This window comes from Wyeomyia smithii, chromosome 1 (genome assembly GCF_029784165.1).
Source record: "Wyeomyia smithii strain HCP4-BCI-WySm-NY-G18 chromosome 1, ASM2978416v1, whole genome shotgun sequence".
Taxonomy (NCBI): domain Eukaryota; kingdom Metazoa; phylum Arthropoda; class Insecta; order Diptera; family Culicidae; genus Wyeomyia; species Wyeomyia smithii.
In genome coordinates, this window is record NC_073694.1 from 163,199,318 (window position 1) to 163,225,872 (window position 26,555).

Consider the following 26,555-nt stretch of genomic DNA (forward strand, 5'->3'; position numbering starts at 1 on the left):
GGGAACGGATAAAGTATGCGATAAATTATTCATGCTGCATCGTGCCTTTTGGTTTTCTACCTAACACGATTCGGCAGTCGTTTTTTGGTAACCGACAATGTGAATATGAATGATTGCTGGGAATTGCTCCGAAAAACCGGAAACCTTACAGCGGAGACGTATAAAGACGGATTTTTTTCAGTGATTCCGAATCAAAGAGATACTTTATCAATCGTCTTAAGCTATTCTGTATTTAGTATACTAGTGATAACATATCTCCTCACCACAATCAAACCATAGTGTGCACTCTGATCCAGGCCCTGTGGTTGGAAATTCGAGCGAATACATCCGGCATGCCCTCACCGCAAGGGATTCCCCAGGAAAGGATTCCCACTAGTTCATCGTTGTAAATTAGTGGACCACCAGCATCGCCAAGACAGCTTCCCTGACCGGCGGGACTGAGCGAACACATTGTATTATCAGCCAATCGTTCCGTGTAGGGATCACTGAATGTATCCTGGCACTGACTCTGGGTGATTATCTCAACTGTAAGGAATCGCAGTTGATCGGCTGTGCTACTATCGGAGATCTGAAATTCAACTTCGGTCAATTTAAAATGGTACGAAACTAGTTATAAATCACTACCGATTGACGACCGAAACCAGCAATTGTAGCATTACGTTCGGCTTCGACATACGCTTGCCGCATCGCGATCGGCTGGATGGATTCGGAGAACAGAAGAGTGTTGACTACTTGTACAACAGCAACGTCATTCGCGTACACGTTGACGTTGAAATTCGGATGCATGACAATCCTGCTCACTGGGCTCGTAATACCTCCCTCGGTCAAACGATTGCTTCCAACAAATACTAGCAAATCCTGAGTGGTTAGTCCCATAACGCATGCTCCTGCAGTGACAACCCAGCGCTGATTCAGTATCGTTGCCCCACAGAAGTAGAATCGTGCAGGTGTCAGCAAAGCTGCTTGATAGGGAAATTGGTTCGCAGTCGCTACTTGACCTCCGGCAATTCGACCGCTCCTATCATTACTCACCGGTTTCCGCAAACCATCTGCAAAACAGACACTATAGAGAAAGCACTATTTTTTCTCACTTTGTCAACTCACGATTCAAGGTGGCAGCCGATGCTAGGGCCGCACAAGTTACCAACAGCAATCCGGTGAATCGAAACATTGTCATCCGCTATCGATGTGAGCACAACACAAAACTGAAGGGCTTACTAGCGGCACTCTTTATACCACATGTGAACGGAAGCCAGTAAACACCTGTGGGCTAATTCGGATATGATTAGATCGGAGACCGATTGATACCACACCAATCGACATTGTTCACCAGATCCCGGCGCCTTGCGTGTGATGATTAGCCTTATCGATTATGCGAAACGATTCAAAGCTGTTTTAATCAATTGTCTGTACAGCACTAGCCCAAATATTACAACCCAAATATAAGAGCGAAACCACAGTAACAATGTAGGTTTTTTGAAGCCACGTTCACAAGACTACCAAACTCGTGAAACTAAATCTAGTTTTTTTTGTATTGGTACCCTTTACATAACGTCTAACGAATTGAAAATTAGGCAAACAAACTGTTGTCAAATTTCCTTCCTGAAATAGTTTCGCTAACTTGGAAGTTAGATTTTTTTCACGCTCATGACATTATTCATTTTTCTGTGTCTTTCAGCAAAGTTCCCCCATTCCAGCAACTCTTATCCCAACCTCCACGAGGTACCGCCTGGAATAGCAAAGAGCAACCAAGAAAATATCAGTGAACTGATGAGGGCTTGGTCGTGTACTGACAGGGAAGGGCAAGCTATTCCTCTAGTCAGGGCCGACTCAAACAGCGATTGATCCGAAGCGGACGGCTGAACTATGAAATATCGCCAGAAATGACCCTAGTGAGGTCACAATCTCACAATCCAAAAGTCAACACGAATCGAAACAATCGGTATCGACCCAAACGAACGAAGAGGGATAATGATGGGAAACTCTGTATTTGGAACGTCAGAGCTTTACTCGAACTAGCACGCCCGGAAACTGCGAAAAGTAAACGTGGAAGTCGCAGCCAGGGTTGATATTTGTTGACACTCTTGAGTGAAAGTGAAAAAAAAAGCATCCATAAACGTAATTTTTTTACAATCCTTTCAGAGTTCTCCTTTCCCGCTTTTTGCATGGAAATGAACTGTCAGAACACCTCATTATATTTCATGCGATGAAAGCAAGACAACAAAATCAGTTTATCAGTTAACGAAGATTGTCAAAGCATCGGTCAGTGTCAGTTAAAAAGTGTTTCGGTGAGGTTTATTTTGGTTGAGTGGACTGTTTGTTTTTCTTTTTCGCTTTGAAGTAAAGATCATTTGGTTGGATTTGTCGTCAAATTTTATTCCGTAACCGTGAACAATGCGCGCGATCTATTTCATCTGAGTATAACAGCACGTTACTAGGACGAAAATCTAGTGTATCTGAAAGAGTGCTGCGATCATTGGAAGTGAAAATTGAAAATGATTGGCTGTAATTTTCGAAGAATTTTGCTGGTGAAAATGACTTTTATCAGCACTGGTCGCAGCCATCCAGGAAGTGCGGTAGCCGAGGAGGGGTAAACGTGAGATCTGATCGAAAGATCCTATCGCGACACGACTTTTTATCCACATTTACCACAGTGGCGATTTTACGGAGGTGAGCGAAGCGTCGGTTTCGTCATACAAGAAAAACCACCTCCCTCACACGTTCGTAGTCTGCTCTTTTGTATACGTGGGAATGAAATGGCAAACAGCGGCATCGATAGATAAGACAACACTGAACAGGAGTGAAGAGCACGTCAACTGTCCTTCATTGCGGCCATTGTTGTTTGGAGCTCGGCATCGAGGAGTCCGTCATAATGGGGGTACTGTCAAACTATAGGTAATGAGATTACGGTGTCAGGGAGGTTAGGAAAACAGATCTAGTGGTTCATCTGGTGAGGTGCTCTCAAATCGACCATATGACGGTCGGCATTTCTCAGACGTTATCGATGTGTGGTCTTTCCGATGCCAAAACGTCGAATCAGATCACCATCTCGTGGTAGGAACAATTCGCGCACGGCTGGCCAACATATACAAGTCCAGCACTTCAAGGAAGATACGGTTAAACATCCAGAGGTTTTCAGCTGACGAAGTTGTTGCTGATTACACTCGCGAAGTTGACGAGCGGATTGGTGAACCGGTTGGAGACCTGAAATAATAGTGGAGGCACATCAGCGATACGAACAAAAATGCTGCGAGAGAAGTGTTGAATATGATCACAGGAACCACACGTAACACGTGGTTCGATGCGGGGTGTTAAGAGGTGATGGACGTGAAAACCTAGCCCGTGTTCTCATGAGAAGAAGCTAGAGCGGCCGAAAAGATACTTCATCAAGGCAAGAAATGCGAGCTCTGCGAACAATATTTTCCGGAGGCCTGGTACGACACGAGAAGTTTCTATGAACTGGTGAACGGAATCAGGAACCGGACTGTGGCAATCCCTGCCAATTGCAACGACAGAGAAGGAAACCTGATAACCGATAAAATACTGGTGGCCATGCATTGGAAACAATATTTCGAGGTTTTGTTGAACAGAGGAGAGGATAGAGCCATCGAAAGATACAGGAGAGAACTAGAGGAGAATGGCCAAGCTGTGGGTCTACCAATTTCTCTTCCGCATCCTGTTTTATAGACCAAAGCCGTTGCGAAAAGCCTTTATTGGAATTACCAGAGCAGTTTCCCGAAAAGGTGATCTATAACAGATCAAATGTTCACCTTGCGTCGAATCCTTGACAAGTTCAAAGAAGTATATTTGCAGACTCATCATCTCTTAATAGACTTTAAGGCAGCATACGATTCAGTTAAGCGTAAAGAGTTATGGCAGATTGATTTGACAAAACTCATTCGTGATGGTAAAGCAAGGTTCTCGAATCTGACGTGCTAAGAAGCGGTACCATTATCTCGTAGTCTCATATACTTTTGACTTTGCGGTTGATATTGATGTCGTCTGCATTCGTGCCTTATAACAGGGAAGCAACAGTTGGTAAACGGCTGGGCAGTGCGTACCAGCAGTACACCCGTACTAGTTGGCATGAAATTGAAAATGAAATTTTCTATCCCTACCTACGTGGTACCAACTGGGATACGAGCAACCAAAGGAAGATCGGTGAACCGGTGGAACTTTGTCGTATGCTGACAGGAAAGAGGGAGATGTTCTCCTTGGACAGCAGCTTGCCCGAGCGTCTATTCCCCAGCTTAGGACGGTGCAAATAGCGACTGATCCGGAGCGGACGGCTGAACTATGAAATGCAATGACTCGCCAGGTACATCCAAAATGGCAGCCCCGTCGCGAGACTAGGCAACGCAGCCCTCGTAAGGCAGCATGCTGAAACAAACATACTGCGAACAATCCAGAGGATGATACAAATCGAAACAATCGGTATAGACCTAGGCAAACGAAAAAAGACAACGATTGGAAACTAGGCACCTGGAATGTAAGGACCCCGCTCGAACCGGCACGCGCGGGCATCTTAGCCAGAGAGCTACTGAAGACAAAAGTGGAGATAGCAGCCATTGGTCTAAAACAGGAGAACGTGAATGCCAGGCGGTTAATCCAACCGCAGGCCCTTCCATTTTATTTATTTATTTATCTATTTTCGTCAAGAAATGTAGACTATGTTATAATAATACAATGTTTACTTATACTCTATACATTATTTCCAGTAGTTAGTCGTTTTTTAATTTGATTTCTGCCCATAGTGATGTCGGTATTTTCGCAGTGCTGATTATAGTGACGCATCATGCGATTTTTTTGGGCTATTTTTTGAGTAGTTAGTTCTGTGAGAGTTTTTCGAAAATATTTTACGATTTCTTAATTGACGACTGGGTGCATAAAAATTTAGTTGCGATAATAATTTAGAAGATTGCACGCGTTGAAAAATAATGTCATTGATAAAATAAAGCATTGAAAGTTCGCGGCGTTCTTCAAGTGCTTGTATGTCTATAAGCATGCAGCGTGCTTCATATGATGGTAAGGGAAATGTTGGCCAATTTAGCTTACGAAGCGCGTACAAAAGAAATTGTTTTTGGACAGATTCATTGCGTTCTTCATGTGTTACAATATAGGGATTCCATACAATGCTACAGTATTCCAGAATTGGTCGGACGTATGTAATATATAATAGTTTGATTGTATATGGGTCTTGAAAATTGTGGCCGAAGCGTTTTATAAAGGCCAGCATACTATTTGCTTTGTTGATAATTGTATTACAATGTTCTATGAATGTAAGTTTGGAGTCTAAGATTACGCCTAGGTCCCTTACGATTTTGCATTTTTCTACTGGTTGGTTTCCTAAGAAAATGTTTGTAGGTGGTGTTACTGTTTTTCTGCTGAATGCTATTGAATTACATTTTTTAATGTTGAGTTGCAATAGACTCTTGTTGCACCAAGTGTAGAATACATTAATTTCATTCTGGAATATTTCGAGGTCTTTTGCATTGATTATTTCTATAAAGAGCTTCATGTCGTCAGCATATACAAGCACACGTATTGATTAGAGAAGAAAGGAAATGTCATTCACGTATAATATAAAAAGAAGAGGGCCCAGGTTAGAACCTTGAGGAACCCCGGAAGTTACTTCTATGGGGTTTGAGAAGGAATTTTGAAAGCGAACTATTTGTGTTCTCTTTGTTAAGTATGACTGCAGCCATTCCAAGAATTTTGTTTCCATTCCGTATTTTTCGAGCTTGAAGAGCAATAAAGGTATGTCGATTCTGTCAAATGCCTTGCTAAAGTCCGTATAAAGAGCTTCTACGTGGTTGCCGTTGTCCATTACAGTCAAAGTGAAGTTTACTTGCTGAAAGATTTTTTCATTAATCATTGATTCAAATAATTTTGGAATGCATGAAATAATGGCAATTCCGCGATAATTACGAATGTCAGATTTAGCGCCAGATTTGAAAATTGGCACTAAATATGAGGTTTTCCAGAGTTCTGGAAAAATTCCATTCTTCAGAGACATATTAAAGAGGTGTAGTAAAGGTGTAGATAGTTCTTCTGCCAAGTTTTTGAGAAAAGTTGGAGCTATTCTGTCAGGTCCAGGACCTTTCGTAGCGTCTAAGTTTTTAAGTGCGTTCTGAATTTCGAATTCAGATATTTGATGGACAGATAAATTCGAAAATTCAGGAAAATACGAGAAATATTCGCGGTCGCGATCTGTTTCTTCAAATGTGGTGTATATTTCTTGAAAAAAAGTGGCAAAAAGACTACATATTTCATTATTAATTTGTCCTAATTTACTGTCAAGATGCATTCGTGATGGAAAGTTGCTACTTTTTAGTTTGGTTTTTACGTAATTGAAGAAGTTCTTAGGGCAGGACTTGATTTGATGTTCGACTTTACGGTTATGCTCTTCATGCGCAATTTTAATGGCTGCGTCAAGATGACGGCAAATTTCTTGGTAATTTTGAAGATTTTCGCTATTGTTGTCTTTTTTGTATATTTTATGTGCTTTTTGTTTTCTATTTTTTAGGTTCTTCAATTGTGGATTAAACCACACTGGATATTTGTTGGTGTTCGTTCGTCTTCTTTTTATTAGTGGTACATTTTCTGATATAATTTGATTAATTATTTCATAAAATTTTAATACTTCTTCGTTGACATTTCCTTCTTTACAAATAATACTACGCCAATTTATTATGCGTATTCTACATTTGACTTGTTCGAAGTCAGTTTTGTGGTATTCCGGTACATCCTCGTACTCGCAGTCGCTAGGGTTCGAACTGTTGTTCATTACTATTGAATATTCAATTGCTGTGTGAAATGCTTCATTTTTCCAGATGGGAGTCAATGATGCATCTACACAGAAGTCTTCAGTGCAGTTTGTGAATAATAGGTCTAAATATGCATTTTGTTTGTTTTTGACATGATTGATTTGGTATAGACCGACCTTCCTTCAAGTACCATCTACTACAGTTGCGGCGACAGAGCGGAACGAGGCATCGGTTTCGTACTGCTAAAACCAAATGAAGCATGTCATTAGGTGAAAACCTATTAAAGACCGTCTATGTCAATGGAGGATCAAGGGGAGATTCTTCAATTACACCCTTTTCAACGTGTATGTGCCGACAAACAATAAAATCGACGACGTGAAGGAAGAGTTCTATGAGCTCTTTGAGAAAATGTATGGAGAGTGCCCACAACAAGACATGAAGATCGTCATTGGAGATATGAACGCAAAATTCGAACGAGAAAATTTATTTCGTCCCATTATTGGTAGGGAAAGCCTTCACTCTACCACCAACGATAACGGTTGTTTAACGTATTTAAATCGAGATCGGCGAGGAAGATACATCGGAACATCCAGAGGTGATCAGCGGAAGAAGTTGCGTCAGAGTAAACTCGGAAAGCTGATAGACCGATCGGTGAACCAGTTGGAGTGGACCTGAACGAGCAGTGGAAGCACATCCATGATGCGGTCAGCATCGATCCATGATGCGATCAGCATCGATCCATGATGCGGTCAGCATCAGAGAGCAAGTTAAAAGCAACATCTTGAAGTGGTGTTGAATGGTGAGAAAGGAAGAGAGTCGTCGAGAGAAACAGGATAGAAATTAGGGAGGACGGACAAGCTGTGGACCCACCAATATTGGACGAGGTGGAGATTGCTTCCAAAGAGCTGAAGAACCACAAAGCCGCTGGGAAGGACGGTTTACCGGCCGAACTTTTCAAGTCGGAAGCGAGCGACTGTGTAGTGCATTGCACCAGATTATCCTGAGGGTATGGTCTGAGGAACCACTACCTACGGACTAGTTGGTATCTACAAGAAGGGACAGAGACTCGACTGTAGTAATTATCGACCTTTCTCATAACCAACATAACATAAACTTCCTCAATTCCGCTTATAAAATTTTCTGCCGTATCCTATTCCAGCGATTGAGGCCGTTGCAGGAAGCCTTTGTTGGAGAATACGCATTTGTGACGTTAGGTGGTCTGAAACAAGGCTCTTGAACTTGCTGTTCAACATTGCTCTAGGAGTTGCAATACGAAGGGCAGGTTTGCCGAGGAGCGGCACAATTATCACGAAGTCTCACATGCTTCTGGGCTTCGCGAACGACACTGATATAATTGGTGTTAACCGTAGAGTTGTTGTGGAGGCCTTTACGGCTCTCAGAAGGGAAGCTGCGAGAATCGAACTCACCGTAAACACTGCCAAAACGAAGTACATGGTGGCTGGTAGAGAGCGTTGTAGTCCTGCGGGTGTTGGTGCTGCGGTGGAGATACTTTCGAAGAGGTCGACGAATTAATTTATCTTGATACTCTCGTGACATGTGACAACGAGGTGAAGAGACGGAATGCGGCAGCGAAAAGGGCTTATAATGGATTGCGTAGCCAGCTTAGGTTCGGTAGCCTACAGATCCGTACGAAATTTGCGTTCTATTGGACTCTGATCCTCCCGGCGGCGCTCTACAAACATGAAGCTTGGGGTCTTGGAGCGTAGAATCCTATGTCAATACTCGAAGACAAACTAGAAAACAAGCTTAAGCGCAGGCGCATGAATCACGATGATATTGTTGAGCTGATGAAACACGGCAGGTTACAGTGGGCTGGCCACGTAACACGGATGGCGGATGAATGACCGGCCGAAGATGATATTGAGTAGCGAACCGGATAGAGGTCGACGACTTCGAGGCAGACCTCGCACGCGCTGGATGTGTGCTGTCGATGATGATGCCAGAGCAGCAGGTGTGAGGAGAGACTGGAGAGGAGCCGCCCTAGACCGAATTTTGTGGAGTGGTTTTCTGGATTTGGCATAGGATTTCAACGATCTGTCGCCAGCAAGTATAGTAAGTAGGTAACAGGGAAGCAACGAGAATTGGACCTCTAAAAAGCTTCAATCAATACTTAGACTCTTAGTGATTTTTACGAAGTCCGTCTAAAAATTAACTTGGGCACTAGAGGGTTAAGTCTTGGTACTAAGATTGTGATAGATGTGAATTGAAGTGATGTTATCTGTCTCACACACCTTTTACGGTTTACGTAGCTAGCTAAGATCCTGCAGCATGCATGTCTGCACGAAATTTGCGCGATACGAGATGCTGATTCTCCTGGTGGAATTTTACGACCATGAGTGTTGGTCGAAGAAGAAGGCCGAGTGGTGACCACTTTGAGTCTCCGAGGCTAGGATCCGGCGTTCAATACTTGTTGGAAAACTGGAGAATGGCGTGTGGCAAAGGCGCATAAACCACGAGGTGTACCAAGCATAGCAACATGCGGATATCATCAAGCTGATAAAATACGGCAGGCTACAGTGGGCTAGCCATGTGGAACGAATGTCGGAGAAGCGAAAAATATAATTCAGCAGAGACCCCGACAGTGGTCGGCGACTCCATGGTAGACCCCGTACTCGTTGTATGTGTTGATGAGGACACCCGGTGGGTATTATGGATGATTGGAGAAGACTAGTTCAAGATTGAATAAACTCATGTTAAGGTTTGTTGATACCCGATGATTCACGTGTAGTAAATTTTGGACACTCGGCCATAAAAAATCCAAGCGAACTCTTCAACCTAAATAATATCGAAGTTGTCTTGCGTGAAGGAAACCGTTTATATCTGCCAAAAGAAGAAGCGGCTAGAATACAAATTCAAAGTTTTTGGATCTAACGGTCTAATGCGCGTGTGACACAAATGTAGCACTGCATTGGATCCGCAAAATCCTGAGGCAATAGTGAAGCAATAACAATTAGAGTGCGCCATTTGTTTTTGATGGCAAACGATGCTCAATATTTCTAAGTTTCATCCCGCAACGACCCGTTTCAAAATTCACAAGAAAACCATAGTTATAAATAAATGTGTCTTCATAGCTCAAATATCCTGAAACTTAAAATTTTCGTCGAAATGATAAAAAAATTGGCGGTAATTTTCCAACACGATTTTCTTAAAACTATCGATTTTGAGTTGTACCAGAAAACTTCTCGATGCAGTGTAGTTTGCGATCTCAAAATGAAGCTTTCTAAACGCGTCGACACCAAAACTTTTTTCGAAATAATCTACATCCAAACTTGTGTGGTCAGTTCAACTCCAGTGCCAATTTACGTTATTTTCAGATTACCGCGAGAATTGCAAATAAGTCCCCATTTGACGTAATTCTCACATCACATCGCAAACGTCTCGTGTGCGCAAGAAACTAAGAAGCCACCATCACCACTTTGATCTGCCATTACCATATTAAACTCACTCAAGTGAGGTAGCCTTGAAACGATTTTCTCGTTCGAAAAAATGTAGCTTTCTCGGGAGATCAACTGCTAAACATTAGCTGCAACTATTCCTACTACTGCTTCTCGTTGCACCTGCGTCGATTTGCTCGCGCATCGCAATAAACGTATAATCCAATAATGTTCATATGCTACACTCATGGTTTCAAGAGAATACAACTAAACCAGCTCTCTTTTACTGTAGGGTATGTGGCTCTATTTTACCATTTATAAAAAAGCTGAATAGAAACTAATTATTTAGCTCATATACAAATTAGTGTTTTAAACAATAGACTACAGTTGAATATGGTACCTCGCGGATAACGAGATGCTTTTCCGCTATGTTTTGCAACCTCCGCTACGTGCCTACCAGACATACTTCGCAAGGAATGTATGATCTGCGGAACACGTGCACCTTTCGACTTTGGTTCCTGTAGATCGCAACATCCTACGCACCGTCAGCATAACCGTTGCATACCATCTGGATTCGGGATCGCAATTCTACGTAGCTCGATCGGTATACGGACTTTTTCATTTATTGCGGACATAAAACTCTGGAGAATTTACTTCGAAGAATGTTAATGTTCTTTTCCTACTTGAACATTGCGATGCGTTCTGCGGATTCATCTTTTCATCGGTAGGTGCGTGCATTTTGCTAACCTCGATAGGTTTTATTTCTGAATCTCGATAGTGCATTTCCACGCGATTAGAAGACTAGAGGGCTTTCCCACACATATTTAAATAACATTAATCTCTTCTGAAATGTTGTTTATGAACGAGTTGTAGAGAATTAATTTCTAAATAGAATGTAAACTGAAAAAAAAAACGCCATACTTGTCGCAAGATGGATCAAAACTTTTCTGGAAAAAAATATTTTTGTACGTTTGCGAAATTTATATAATTTCATGTAAATTATATGTTTTGATAGCATATATGTACCAATTTTTGATACCTATATTTAAATTAAATATGCTTTTAGTGAACACATCCTTAAGTATAGTCGCCTTTTTTTGTGGTACAACACGAAACACAATTGAAAAATCCTATTTAATATACAAAAACCTGTTTTGAAAATCACTATGAGCTTTGAAAACCGATTCTCCCACCCGCGGAGAATACTCAGTATCCTGATTGAAACACGTTAATCATAAGACAAACCTAATCCCTAGTCTGCCAAATGGCAAGAGATACTTGGGGAAGACGTATTATTTGCTTTGATTGAAAAAAAGAAGAGAATTCTACATTAAGGAACTATCACAATGTTAAAGTACAAATAAGGCGATGTAAAAGTTAAGTTTTTAAAAAACCTAAATTAATCCACCTAGTGGTGCAGAAACCTTTGTTATACTAACTATTACTTTAAACATATTTGGCCAGTCACTTACAAATCGTATACCATCATAATTACAATTTCAATAATGAAAGAAATGAATTTGAAAGATAGTTTTCCGAGAGCTAACCAACGACGATCATTGAATGAAAGCTTGACGTGGTTTTTGCAAATATTATGAATGTTATCACTGGAGTACATGAGTCTTATTTTTTCGATCACAAACCAATTTGTGAATGCTGGCTAGAAGTAATTGATTTTTTTTTTTAGATAATCGAACGTGGGGAAACAGTAATAGATAACAATGATGCTGATTTCACACTAGAACAGCAAACATGTATGTTAGTTTAATGCGGTTCTACTTATTCGCTTTATTTTCAGAAATCGCTTGAATTTATGAATCAGCATCAAGTTTTTTTTACGAGTTGAAGCAAACTTCTACAAACCTGCTCTCGAAAAATAGTTTAGAAGTATACAGGAAAAAAATATAGCTATTGATGAAAATTGTCTCAAATGCATTATCTGAAAATGAAGGTTCTCCACGATCGTTTAAAATTTTAGATTTTCAGAGTGTAGGCGAGAACATTATTCTTTTCGAAGGCCTAGGCTGTATGAAAAAATCCGAAATAAAGATTTTTTAAATCTTGCTTCGATAACGAGAAGTGGAATAACATGGATACTCTGTTTGCACTAGTCTTAAATTAAAAAGCAATATTTATATCTTACATGAGCATATTGTTTCATTCATCATTCATAGAGATAAGCGACTTTGCACCTGCGCACACTAGTAAACGTGTATGTAGAGTTGCTTCAACACTTTTTCCTAATTTTGCCGATAACGTTCACCAGCTACTTTAGATTCCTGGTCACAAATTTAATACATAAAATAAGTATTCAACTGAAAAATTTTCCAGCTGTTCAAAACGTAGCATTGCAAACAAAACAGCGATTTATTTGTGTTTTTCTCAACGGGTGGCACTAACACATTCGTACGTAAATAGGTCTATACATCTTTGGTAAAGCTTTTCAAAATGTCTGCATCGCTAATTGTGTTACATGTGCAAACTGTGGGATCAGATTTTACTACAATGCTTGGCTCCCGATAGCTGTAAATGTTTCTTACTCTTCGCAAATCTAGGTTAAACATACAATTTAGTATATATTTTATAAGAAGTGAGGACGGGAGCTTCGGAAGAAAAGGAGCTAAGTAAGCATTGCAGTTTCTTCTAAAATCTGGTTCAAATTTCCAAGAAAAAGCTTAAGGGTAATTTATTTACACCAGTTAAGACGCACTACGAAGAGTGTAAAGATTATGAAAAGTTGTCCATGATTGTTGATTTCCTTTGAGAAATAAATCGCGATATGAAAATAGAGGGATAGAGAAGAGGAAAGAGCAGTGAGAGAGAAAAATTATCCAGAAAGTAAAATATCCCATGTCTAAAATATACTTTGGTCAAAACTCTACAGTTCAAGCAACCAATAAAAGATCGCACTCAGTATGATTTTCAAAAATCTCTGGGGCTTTCATTTGAGCATGCGAACATCAAAATCGGAATATGCGTTCTGTAAAGAGAGTTTTTTTTGTTATTTTTCTTTTTTGGTATACACATATAAACAACATATTTACACATACATACGTACAGGCACACATACACAAACATACATAAATTGTTCAATTCGTCGATCTGAGTAAATTGATACACAACACATGGCTCTCCGTGTCATTTATTTTGCCTTAAAAGTTAAATTTCTTATATAAAAAATACTCTTTGATCAATATTTTAAAATCTAAGCCACTAATCAAAAATCCACTCGGTAGCATTCTGGAGGAGCACAGTAGCTTTCGTTTGCGTCTAAGATCAACAAAATCGGATATTGCGCTCTGTAAGAAAGGTGCGTTAGTATTTTGCGGCACATACATACAGACAACATACATACACACACACATACACACATACACACACACATACACACATACACACGAACTGACATTGCTCAGTTCGTCGAGCTGAGTCGAATGGTATATACGATTCGGCCCTCCGGATCATGGATCTATTTTGGGTTTTTCGACCGATTTTATAACCTTTGTTTAGTATAACAAAGGTAAAACCTAAATTAATCCACCTAGCGGTCAGACTCAGCCTTTCTCATTCAAACTTATTATTAATACAAATAGATTTACATGAATGCTTAAATCCTACAAAGGTATATTCACTTTTTGGGTTCTAAAATATTGACGTTGTAATTGAAGTACAAAATATGAAATTTGACGTAATGTTAGTGCTTAAGTAATAGCGAAATAAAAGAAATGACTCTCAATCTCGAACAATTTAATCACGAGCGACACCGGGAATGATCAGATAGTACGATACCACATTTAAATTATGTTGAAGCCACATATATCGATCGAAGCAGGTATAGTTTTAAATAGTCTTTGAATTTCTTTTCTTTCCAAAACTTTTGAACAGCATATCAAATTGTTATGAAGTTGTTATTTGTAAATTTGAGAAATGACTCGTTTGTATGACACTAGTTATCTTCAAATAAGTCGTGCAATACTTGAGATATTAGACTTTCGTTGTTTTACAAATTAAAACATAACGGTTGCTTAAGTCTGATTACAATCAAATAAAAAGGTAACGTATGGGGCAGCCAAACTTTGAAACCACGTGTTCAATCATAATTCATCAGTTAACCCTCAACTAGCCCGTTCATAAAATAGTCTCCAGAACACGATTCTTTCCATAACTTCTGAACCACATGTTCAATCTCCATAAAATGCAAAAGTTAAGGGTTGTTTAGGTAGCCCGTTCACTCGAAACTAATTTTGTACAAATCGGCTGTATAGTTTCTGAGATATTGATGTTTCGTGATTTTTACATTTTGATACATAACCTCTAAACTAGAAATCAGATTACAATAAAATTCAATAGGGTCTTATAGGCAACTAGACCTTTCATTTGCAATTAATTTCATTGAAATCGGTTCAGCCATCTCTGAGAAAATCGAGTGAGATTGGGAGAGCGTTACACACACACATGCAGAAAATGCTCAGTTCGTCGAACTGAGTCGAGTGATTAACGACATTCGGCTCTTTTGAGTACTTTTAAACCTTTAGTTTTTGCAGTGATTGCTATACCTTTCTAGGAGATAGGCAAAAAGTGAAATGATAGAAATGACTTTTAATTTCAACTTCAATCCCGAGCAAGGCCACAAACATTGAAATAGTACAATATCGAATTTAAATGATGTTGAGGCCACATATTTTGATCGTAGCTATAGTTTTAAACAGTCTGCGGGTTACGTTTCTTTCTATAACTTTCAAACCACATGTTTAAACATTATGAAATTCATTGTTTAAGGGTTGAAAAGCCTATTAATTTGAATACAACTATGTTCATAGCTTCTGAGATATAAGAGCGATTTTCACATTCTGACGCAGCGCCAAAACTAAAAGTTTGATTACAATGAAATTCAATAGCAACCTCAGCGGCAAATAGACCCTTCATTCGACACCAAGATAGAAAGAATCGGTCAGACCATCTCTGAGAAAAGTGAGCGCGAAAAAAAGGTGCACATACACACGTACACACCCACACACAAACATATACACCTATACATGCATATATGCAGAAAATGCTCGATTCGTTGAACTGAGTCGAGTAGTATATGACATTCGGCCATTTGGATCACTTTTCTATCTTTTAATTAGCCAGTGATCGTTAGGAGAAAGTCAATATGTTTACTTTCATTAAATGATTTTACATTTTTATGAACAACGGACAAAGTTACAATCCGATTGCAATGAAATTGAATAGCAACCTATGGGGCAACTAGACCTTTCATTTGACACTAATTTTGTGAAAATCGGCTCAGCCATCTCTGAGAAAAATGAGTGAGTTTAAACAACCTCAAGATAACTTTTCCTTACATAACTTTTGAACCATAAGTTCAATCATAACAAAATTTTAAAATTAAAGGTTTTGGAGACAGCTCGATCATTTGAAACCAGTTTTATTGAAATCGGTTGCGTGGTTTCTGAGATATTGATGTTTCGTGATTTTTACATTTTGATACATAACCTCTAAACTAAAAATCCGATTACAATGAAATTCAATAGCAGCCTATGGCGCAACTAGACCTTTCATTTGCAATTAATTTTATGAAAATCGGTCCAGCCATCTCTGTGAAAAGTGAGTGAGAAAAAAAAGTTGCACATACACACACACACATACACACATACATACATACATACAGAAAATGCTCAGTTCGTCGAAAGGGGTCGAGTGATATATGACATTCGGCCATTGGGACCACTTTTATACCTTTGGTTTTTCCAGTGATTGCTATACCTTTCTAGGAGAAAGGCAAAAAGCGTTAAAGAGATTTCTGCTTAGCTATAATAATGATCCAAACTTTTTCGCGATAGATATGCGAGCAGCAATAACCTTCAGTACAGTTCCCTTTTGTGTGTCATTACACCAGCATCCGTCATAATTATGTCCCAGTGGTTGTTGTCATAATTTCATTTTGTATAAACAACCAGCGTGCGCTTGTGACCACACCCGTAGGAGTGTTTCCCTTTGGCGTGGCTTCCATCCAACTTTCCGTTTGAGTGCCGCTCGCGAAAGATCAAAGCAGCCGGAAAAATCTCACACCTCTCGATTTCCTCCCCCAAGGGGTAATGCATACGACTGGCCACGTGCAGCCCGTGGCTGTGTCAATATACCGGTTGCTTACGAGTCGGAAAACGATTGAAACGGCTTAAGTATATAAACAGAATATTAAAATCTCGTGATCGCGTGTGCCTCCGGCGACGTATCAACTTGAACGGAACGGAGCTGGCCGTTTGATGTTACGCTCCATCGTGCGATCTTCCCGAGATATCCACCTTATCGGTCCATTATGGTGAATTCTCAACCGAACAATCTGAGTCTCATCAAAACCATAGCTGAAACATCGCAAACTTCATAGTTTACCAACGGGTGACTTCATGAAACGCAACGTAAATCTATCTTCCGCGGCAAAAACGTACTTAAACCGAGACTGAGATTGAACATGAAAGGCAAACCGGTTAGAAGGATTGAGGATGGGACAACGTTGATAATTATTAGATAGTTTCTAAAAAGCAAACACGATCACTTCATATTAGGAGCTATTTTCGCACAACCGACATTTGCTGTCGCTTTTTCGGGAAGCCTGGCATATTCCGCCAGCAAGTTCCTTGCCGCAACGGACCAACGCTTTGGAGTTATAATTAGCGCATATATTTCCGTGCAGCCGTTCCGAATTCGTCCAGACCCGGAGTTTGCTTGGTGACGGTGCAAATCCGTTATTGCATTCACTTGATATTTCCCACTTTTATTTAGAACACATATACGCAAAATGCAGTTACACTGTCTCTGTTGCAATCCAGAGGATTGCTTCATTCATTAAGAAATCGGATGGTGACTGTGTACACGTAACAGGAATGCGAGTATAGGAAACCAGCTTCCAGATGTGTTTAAATTAATCGCATGTGCATTTCCGACGGACTGCAGTTGTGTGTTCGTGTTTTGGGCTCGGGTATGTCTGACAGAATATGCAAAGTATTCTGACCGACATACCTTAAAGGTTTTTGCTCACATTTTTGCTGATATTACTTGGAGAAGAATTTACGATCTAAAATAATATCAACAAAAATCGAATCCCATTATCTGTCACAAAATATGTCATTTCTGTTATTTGTCAAACTTGAATAAATTCAGAACTAAACAATGAATACATATTAAGATAAGTGGTTCACAGACTTACTTACTTTTAAGGTCGAACGAATTAGAAATGTTTAGCATCTCGATTATTCCGTTCTGTATTTCTAATTTCCTTGTTCGTGGTTAGAAAAAGTTTCGGTATGCCTACATCCTGCTGATGGGGTTGCTTTCTTAGGTTTAGCTGGCGGGGTACAGCATTTCACGTCTCAGCCACCCGCTCCAGGTCAGACGCTGTCGTGCGCCGCCCCTAACATGGGGACACTGCCGCGTACAGTCCTCCTTCCTAGTCAGCATTCGACCAAAGTTTCCACCGCACAGTGGTTCGCCCATAGGCCAAAAATAGGATTTTTTTTGTTTTTTGGTTATTATCGATTAAATGGATCGGTTATGAACCAGAGAATGAAGAAAAGCTGTTTTTGTTAGACTATTTTATGAACAGTTTACTTTTGAGCACGAGATAAGTTAACGTGTTTGATACTTGCAAAATCAGCTTTAGCAGTACATGTTTTTTTACATTGTGTATAAATCCGCTGTGGAAAAAGTTCAATTGTTTTATCTGCCCATTTTCATCATGAACCTTCAGAAAACAGATATGTTTTGTTATTGTGGTGTTGTTTGAATAGGTATATGCTAAACTGTAAGCATAATTAGTCGTAAGAGGGAACGTAGTAATAAAACCAGAGAGCGCCACTCATACAAAAAATCATGTTAACTTTTAAATGTGTTCCGCGCGAGATAATATCATCAAAACACCACCAAACGAAGATTTAAGACAAAAGGACAATTTAGGAAAAAATATTTGTTAAAGGTTCCAGTTGCATATATTTGCATCCAAGTGGTTTGAATTTCATGCTTTTACATAATATCCCAAGAAGAGTTGTGGTACATTCAGCTCAAATTTTTGAAATTTGATCTTAAATATTTGTCTATACTCGCAATTTGATATTTGATTGAAATGCGGGAGGTTTCTGAGACAATATAAAATTTGTTTGAAGTTTTTTCAAGGGTAGAGAAGTCTAACTTTGATCGCTTTGAGGGTTCACTTAACGAAAACCGATTGAGCATACATTATGCATAGGGACTTTTTTCAAGGAGGCAAGGAGGCAAAACTTTTGAAAGTTGTCGCATTTTAAAATTCAATGGTCAAACTATTCCCCGTATTCTATGGGCACCCTATTATGTTAAAATAATAATGGGAATGCCAGAAAATTAAAAGAAGTTGGATAATGACAGTCTCAGAAAAGCTTGTTATAGACGAAAAATACCAAATTCTGTCGATTTCAGTAGTTTTCAAGAACAATACTGTACAAAAATGATACTGTACAAAAATACCCTTGCCATACAATTTGAACCACTGCGCACCGGGGGTTGGTTACCCAATCTTCGCTGAGGTTACTCGTATCCCGGTCGGCACCTCCTGAAGGTTTGGAGTTGGTGGACAGATGTGAGTAAGAAAAATTAAACAGTACAAACTTAAAAAGTTAAAAAAATCGAAAGGCGAAAAATGAAAATGGCCAAGTTCCAAAGTCAAAGAGCCAATCACGGTGCTCCCACAGACCGTTATAAAAAAAATGCACCAAAGAATCTGAGTACACCATTCGATTCGTTATGACGTCCAGAATCTCTGGTCAAAATTTTAAAATCATCGAACGATACATTTTTGACTAATGCCCTTTTGAAGGTCGTAAACTACAAAAAAGTGATATTAAAACGACGAAATACTCAATGTAAAGCTCGTTTTTCAGCCACCATTTTATGAAACAACTTCCAAAATAGTTTCTACACATTCCAAGTATAATATTTCAAGACATTTACAATTGGTGAAAGGATTTATTTGAAAATCCCACAGTGCACAGTGGTCTAAATTCGAAAAATCGTGATCGTCCTAGATTTGACTATGAAAAATTGATTTTATGTACTCAATGTCTTCAGCAAAATTATTTCATAGAACAGGGCCTTACTTTTGGCGTTTTTGGTTTTTAGATCAATCCACCTAACAGTTAGATAAAAGAATTTTTTTTTCAATTTTCAATATACCAGATGCTTTTTTTAGCAAAGTTGTGGAAAATTTTAAAAGAAAAACAATTGCTGAATACTGCGATGTCCTATCTGTACGTTGAACACGACAAAATAGAGTTTTGTTTTCAATTTTTTCTCTATAATTTTTTCTGTGATTGTTAAAACAATAAATTTTACAAATTCTTGAGTAATGCTTAGTTGAGTGCATGAATTCTTTGAACATTCTGCATTGTTTTGACCATTACAGACGAAATTAAAGACAAAAAACTGATTTCAAGAAGAGGTGTTCCACAAAAAACTCTATTTTGTCGTGTTCAACGTACAGATAGGACATCACAGTATTCAGCAATTGTTTTTCTTTTGAAATTTTTCATAACTTTGCTGAAGGAAGCAATCTGGTATATTGAAAATTTAAAAAAATATTTCTTTTATTTAACTGTTAGGTGGATTGATCGAAAAACCAAAAACGCCAAAAGTAAGGCCTTGTTCTATGAAATAATTTTGCTGAAGACATTGAGTACATAAAATCAATTTTTCATAGTCAAATCTAGTACGATCACGATTTTTCGAATCTGTGCACTGTGGGATTTTTAAAAAAATCTTTCCACTCAAATTCTTTGGTGCATTTTTTTATAATAACGGTCTGTGGGAGCACCGTGCCAATATGTTAAAATTTATAAAACCAAAAAGTCCAAAAGTCAAACAATAAAAAAACAGAAGAGGAACATAGTAAAACATACCTACCTGAAATGGAAAAGTTTTAGAAAAAATCATCACTTGTTATTGTTAACAATGTTATTGATACACATTAGGTGCGCATCTAAATTCTCGTCTTTTTTCATAAATATGCAACATCATTTAAAAAAAGACATACAATCGCTTGATAATGGCTTGGGGAACATCCATAAATGACGTAGCTTTTTAGGTTTTTTTGACCCCCTCTTCCCTCATCGTGCATGATAATTTTTTTGCAAATTTTAATATTCAAAACATACCTTGAGTCATAAATGAACAAGAAAAGACAAGGAAGTTATATAAATGACCCTAAACAGACAGAACAGTGATAAAAAAGAACAATTACAAAAAATCCAATTTTTTTTCTTAGTTTCTTGTTTGCTACGTAGCTTGGCTTGAACCCCCACATTTCGTCACAAAACTGCAAACCCCTCCCTCCCCCCTCAAATTCTACGTCATTTATGAATGTTCTCTTGGTGGCTAACTTCTAATACCGAAGCACCCTGTGCCCGCGTTTAGTATAAATCCTCATCGAGTAATTTCTCCAATTCAGCATCTTCGCAGGTGTTTGGCCTTCCTTCACATTTCAGTTGAGACAAGATTTCCGTAAAATTTTTTAACTCTCGATACGCTTCAGCCGTTGATTTCTTTGTACGATTTCGTAGCACAATCAGACATTTTTATTTCACACAAATAATGGTACATGACGCCAGAAAAAAGATCACGAATTGGTTTCCATGTATCCCAGCCTCAGCCAAAATCGACCAGCACTTACTGGTCGTATCCTTTATTGACAAACAGTGAGTTGCAAACCTAATATTTAAAGCAAAGCAAAGCCTTGGTGCTACATCCCGTATCGGAACTCGACCTTCTGTTCTATTATACACAGCCAACTGTTAAGTGTACAGGACAATCGACGACGACCGACTTGTTAGGCCAGCATTGTACCTCGGGACCAACTGGGAGGAGTCTTATAGTTATAAGAGTATTATAAAACCAAAAGATCCGCGTGTCGTAGTGATTCTCACAGGGCACATAAAACACTTCTCACATCTTCAATATGAGTTCCAATACGCACAGCCTAGTTGGAAGGAATCGGACGGGTCGCAGGTTGTGGATAGAATGAATAAGGGACCATCCATTAATGATGTCACGCAAAATTTGGAAAAAAATAACTCACCCTCCCCCTTGTCACAAACTGTCACAACTTCCTTGACCCCACCCCCTAAATTACGTCATGTTTTTATACCCCTTCCCCCTTCTTTGATTATAATTGATTAATAATTGAGAAATTTGTAAAAAATGCATTTTTTCTAAATTAGAAAATTAGGAAGAGAAGATTAAAGAAGATAACTAGAAAAGGCGTTTAATTATCCAAGTATTTTATTGATGGAGTCGTAAATTGACGACATAGAAAGCCGAGGTAGATCATCCATATTTAGTTCCTCTTCTTCAATCAATTCGCAATCCAAATCTTCTCCTCATGTTACAATAGTCAAGCATCCTTATTCACGTTTTGTCACAATTTTTGTAGGATTAAGAGAGACTAAAAATGTATGAAATTGCGCTGTCATTTATAAATAAACATGCACGGCAAAATAGAACTAACGAATATTATGCTTTTTAAACATGTTTTATCTTCAGCAAATCTTAGGAAAAAAATGATCGTTGAACTAGAAATAAATAATGCAAGTAAGTATCATATGAGGTGTGGCTAAGTGTCCTATTTTTTTTTTGAGTTGAAATGTCACACTCAAGCCAACCCCCCCTCCCCCATATGTCACAAAATGTCACAATAATCTAAGCTCCCCCCTCCCCCCCCCCTACGTGTGTGACATCATTAATGGATGGTCCCTAAGTAACCCCGAACAAGCAGCAGAAGTTAGCTAGGGCCGAGAGATGCGTAGTGGGCTCTACATAATCTGTCCTAACGACTTCTAAAAGGCGAGTCAACGCCGCCATAAGCGTCTTAGCCCAAAAACCCTGTGCGCCTGTTTTTCAGGAGGAGCGGCCCAAACAATGCGGTGTCTCGTCAGCTACACCGCAGTGTTGCCACATTTTCATCTGTACAGGGAGCTGCAAAAATCTTTTTCATCTGTACTATTTCCGGGAAAAATCTGTACCAAAATCTGTACCACTGGCCCAAGGGTTTTTATTTTATATATTTATACAGTTTAAACGTGAATTGTTTAGAGAAAACCGGGACTGCGTTGACTCAGTTAATAATAATTCCAAACTACTAGCTCGATTGTCAATAAAACTTTTGCACACTTAAGAATGGGGCTCGGTAATGCATGCACCCTAGAAATGTGACAGGACAAAAACACTTTACTACGAATATTCAAGAAGAAGACACGGATAGGAAAAACCGGCAACGACCTAGGCGACGAATAAAGGACACCGATTGGAAGCTCGAAACATGGAACTGTAGATCGCTAAACATTCCGGGTGGCAACAGGATCCTACTGGATCAGCTGGAACCCCGTCACTATGGCATCGTAGCGCTGCAGGAACAGACAGGCCGCAGGGCCCAGTACTAGGCCCAGTAGAGCGGCAGCACAACAAATGAGCGGGGTACCGGCTTTATTGTGTTGGGCAGGATGCAAAGTCTTGTGATCAAGTGGCAGGTGATCAGCGACAGGATGTGTGAAATTGAGTATTAGAGGCTGGTTCTACAATTACTCCATTATCAATGTGCACTGCCCTGATTAGGGAAGCCAACGGTCAAAGATGCGTTGCAGCTTTCCGAGGATTGGTAGTCCGAAGTACATTCTTCCCCCGCAAGGATATCCACAAAACCATTTGGAAATCACCTGACCGGCGAACAACAAACCAAATTAACTATGTGCTCATCGAAAGACGGGTTTTCTTGGGCATCACCAACATACGCATCTACCGAGGTGCGGACATTGACTTAGACCACTACTTACTGGCGGTTTGTATGCGCTCAAAACTATCAACTGTCTATCTGTCACGGCAGAATTGATCCCCACGGCTCAACATCAAGCAGCTACGGAACCCGCAAGTTGCCGAAGTCTACGCGCAACAGCTTAAAACGGCACTACCCACGCTAGAGGAGTTCGGCGCAGCTTCTCTCGAGAATGACTGGATCACGATCCACACGGTCATCAGGGAATCCGCGACGACGGCACTAGGAGCAGAGGCGCCGAGTGGCGGAAACGACTGGTATGATGGGGAATGCGAGGCAGCGGCGACAGAGAAAAGTCGGACTTGGTTAAGTTACCTGTGGGTAAGGACGAGAGAGAACCTAGTACAGACAGGCAAGAACGATATGACCACGATCCTGAGACGTGAAAATCATCAGCAAGAGGATCGTGACCGTGAAGCTAATGACACGCGAAAGGTCTACGAAAACCAATATCGTCAAAGTTATGTGGCGCGAGCCGACTTTTGCAACGATGTGGAAGGTAATCTCATCACGAGCGATAGCGAGGTGGTCGACAGGTGAAAGCAGTACTTCGATGAACATCTGAATGGCGATGCAACAAACAGAAGCGAAACTAGAACGGACCTGGAAGTGCCAGCAGTAGATGCCCGAGTATCAGCCCCCGATCTCCACGAATGCAAGAACAACAAAGCCACCGTCAAAGACGGCCTGCCGGAGGAGCTTCACAAACATGGTAAAGAAACACTTGCTAAATTACTGCGCTGGGTCATTTTCAAGATCTGGGAAGAAGGAAAACTACCGGAAGAGTGGTTGGAGGGAGTCGTCTGACCCATCTATAAGAAGGGCAACAAGCTGGAGTGTTGCAACTGTCGTTGCATAACGCTCATCAACGCTGATTATAAAATACTCTCTCAAATCCTATTCCAACGTCCAACACCTTCAACCAGAAAGTTCGTGGGGCAGTACCAAGTGCAACCACGGACCAGATATTTTCAATCCGATAAATTTTGCAAAAATGTCGTGAGTACAACGCATCCATGCATACCATTTTTACGTCACAAGGATGCCGGACGACAGCCCGGTCAAAACGGTTCTATTCAGTAACCCCTTCGGCACCAGAAACAGAGAAACACTGCGTGCACGATGGCTTGATCAGATTGAAAGTGACCTACGAGTGATAAGATGCCTGGGAGCATTGCGCCATACAGCCCAGAACCGAGTGGAATGGAGACGATTTCTTGATACAGCACGAGCCAACGTAAGGTAAGGTAAAACCAAACAAGATGAATCAATAAAAAATTGTGATCATTTGATATCTAAATGATGATTTACTTGTGTTTATCAAAATACTAAAAGAAATTGAAAGAGAAAAACATTAATAACCAATGAACTGGATAAGCTGTAATCCAAAACAGTCAAAACAGTGCTGCGTTGAATATTTGCTTGTTATAACGTTAACAATAGCTGCAACTCGGAAGAACAGTCTTCTATGCTGTAAGCCGAGAATAGTGCGCAAAATGTATATATGGTATAATTTTGGTGAATATTTATTTTGTTTATAAATTGAAATAAATTATCAGTTTTATAATGCATCTTATCTCAAAACAAATTTTATGAAATCCATTTACTGGCATGGTTTATATTATACCTGCCCTGAATTTTTGCTTTTAGTTTTAGTTTTTCTTATCCAGTTACTGAGTTTAAAACGTTTATGACTATTTCACAAAATATAGTAGATTTGAATTTTGTAGTGATACACAACAACAGTTCTAAAATATAACATAAGTCTACGAATTCGTGCATTCATTGCAGTATACTTCGAGCATCATACAAATCATTTCCAATTGAGAGCATGCAACAAGATTATTCACCCACCGGCTACAATACGTCATGTAGCACCGCATGCACTACTAGCATAAGAAAACGCGTCTCCCTCTCGGGGTATTATTTGCGCTGCTGATCCATAGAAGAAGTACGTGCAGTTATGTTGCTTCGAATTGACTCCCGCTTCTTCCATTTGCTCAAATCAAGTAAACAAACAATTGAATTTGATTAACTTGACCCTTCGCTCCAGAGAACGTCGCTTAAATGATGGAAGACAACTTGAAGGCGAGAGCTACAATTTACTTCTAGCTCGTTATTGATACGAATCCGTTGTTCTTGCCTCGTTACCTATCTATTAGCCTGTGTGGTGCAAAGCAATTTAACTGTTAAGCATGATGCTTCTTAACAAATGTACCTTTAAGCAGAAAATCATCTGTCCTCCAATCAAAGGCAGGCGGACAAATGTTTCGCAGATGGCGGTGAATTCACCAGCTGCTGGAAAGGCTTAAAAAGTAACGTGACACTAAATGCGGTTACCGCTATATTTCTACCCGCAGATCAGGTACCGACAAGAACCGATTGCGCTGCATGCAGGGCGCCTCTCCGTGGATCAATTTTGCTTCGAAAGAAATATTTCCGAAAACATGAATAAGCTCTCTAGAAAGCATGAGCAGTATGTAGTAAGGATGCAGGGGCGGAGCAAAACGTTGGAAAATTTATGTTCCTAGATCCTAATCAGCTTAACCGTGTTCGTACATAAATGCAGCTTTAGGCCGTTCAGTAGCAGATGCAATAAATTTCGACATCGGACATCCTCCCATCAGTTGAAAGTGTTGAATAAAGACGTCAACAATGATGGTGTTAGATGATAAGATGAACACGTTTGATTTCGGTTGCGTAAAATGAATAAATTTAGTTTCATAAAGCTTATTTACGTCTTTCGAATGCGGTAGGTATGGGATTTTCACGATTAAGCGATTGTTTTATTCGCTCAAATCAATGTAACGTAATACAAAAAGGCTTCGTTTAACTTTGGAGTGATTGATATGACTAGCAAAAAGATCCAATAAATTGTTGGAGAAGAACTGAGCACGAGTTGGAACACGTGATCACCTGTTCATAGCCGCTCTCTGTTCTACTAGCTTTGACCGGTATTTTTCTAGTTATCTCTGCATTTCTGCAAACTAAGACCAAAAAATTGAAAACTCATTTGAAATTCAATAGCTTTCAATTCAATGGGTATTAAAGATAGGTAACACAAGTATACACGCTTAAGCAAATGTCAAGCATACATTATAAACAATTCGTTATCAGGTTATCAGGAACAGAAGTGCTCCAGCTTGAAGCTAAACTATGTAGTCCGTATCCAGATGCTAATAAGTTATCAGCCGAAATAGCTCAGTTGGGAGAGCGTTAGACTGAAGATCTAAATGTCCCCGGTTCAATCCCGGGTTTCGGCAAGCTCCTCCTCCTCCTCCAGCGAGTTGTGACTTTTTTTGTTTCTGTGATGTGTCTTTCAGGTTTGACTTTAGTGTAAGCAGCAACAGTGATGAGAATCTTGTCGGCCCTGTAATATAGAATCTCTCTTGTCAACGTGAAAGTCGCTTAATTTTTCATGAGTATAGAGCAGATTCAGTTACTTCGCACTTGATGTCAGTTAAATGAAATATTATGGGATTAATAATAAATGTGTAGCAGTCAATATGCAAAGTTTCACTCGGATCGGAGACAGTCGCAAAC

At 39.7% G+C, this 26,555-nt stretch overlaps 1 protein-coding gene and 1 non-coding gene across 2 annotated transcripts; one reads left to right on the forward strand and one right to left on the reverse strand.

Annotated features, from left to right (window-relative positions):
* Window positions 1-203: 203 nt before the first annotated feature.
* Window positions 204-1,245, reverse strand: LOC129734094 (chymotrypsin-2-like). Its single transcript, XM_055695821.1, has 3 exons — window positions 1,105-1,245; window positions 625-1,049; window positions 204-568 (listed from the first exon to the last, which is right to left on the reverse strand). Exons 1-3 carry the CDS (start codon window positions 1,175-1,177, stop codon window positions 269-271), a joined length of 798 nt encoding a protein of 265 aa, XP_055551796.1. The 5' UTR covers window positions 1,178-1,245; the 3' UTR covers window positions 204-268.
* A 24,957-nt stretch (window positions 1,246-26,202) lies between these two features.
* Window positions 26,203-26,275, forward strand: Trnaf-gaa (transfer RNA phenylalanine (anticodon GAA)). The gene has a single exon. It is a non-coding gene; the product is annotated as a tRNA-Phe (tRNA).
* The last annotated feature ends 280 nt before the right edge of the window (window positions 26,276-26,555 follow it).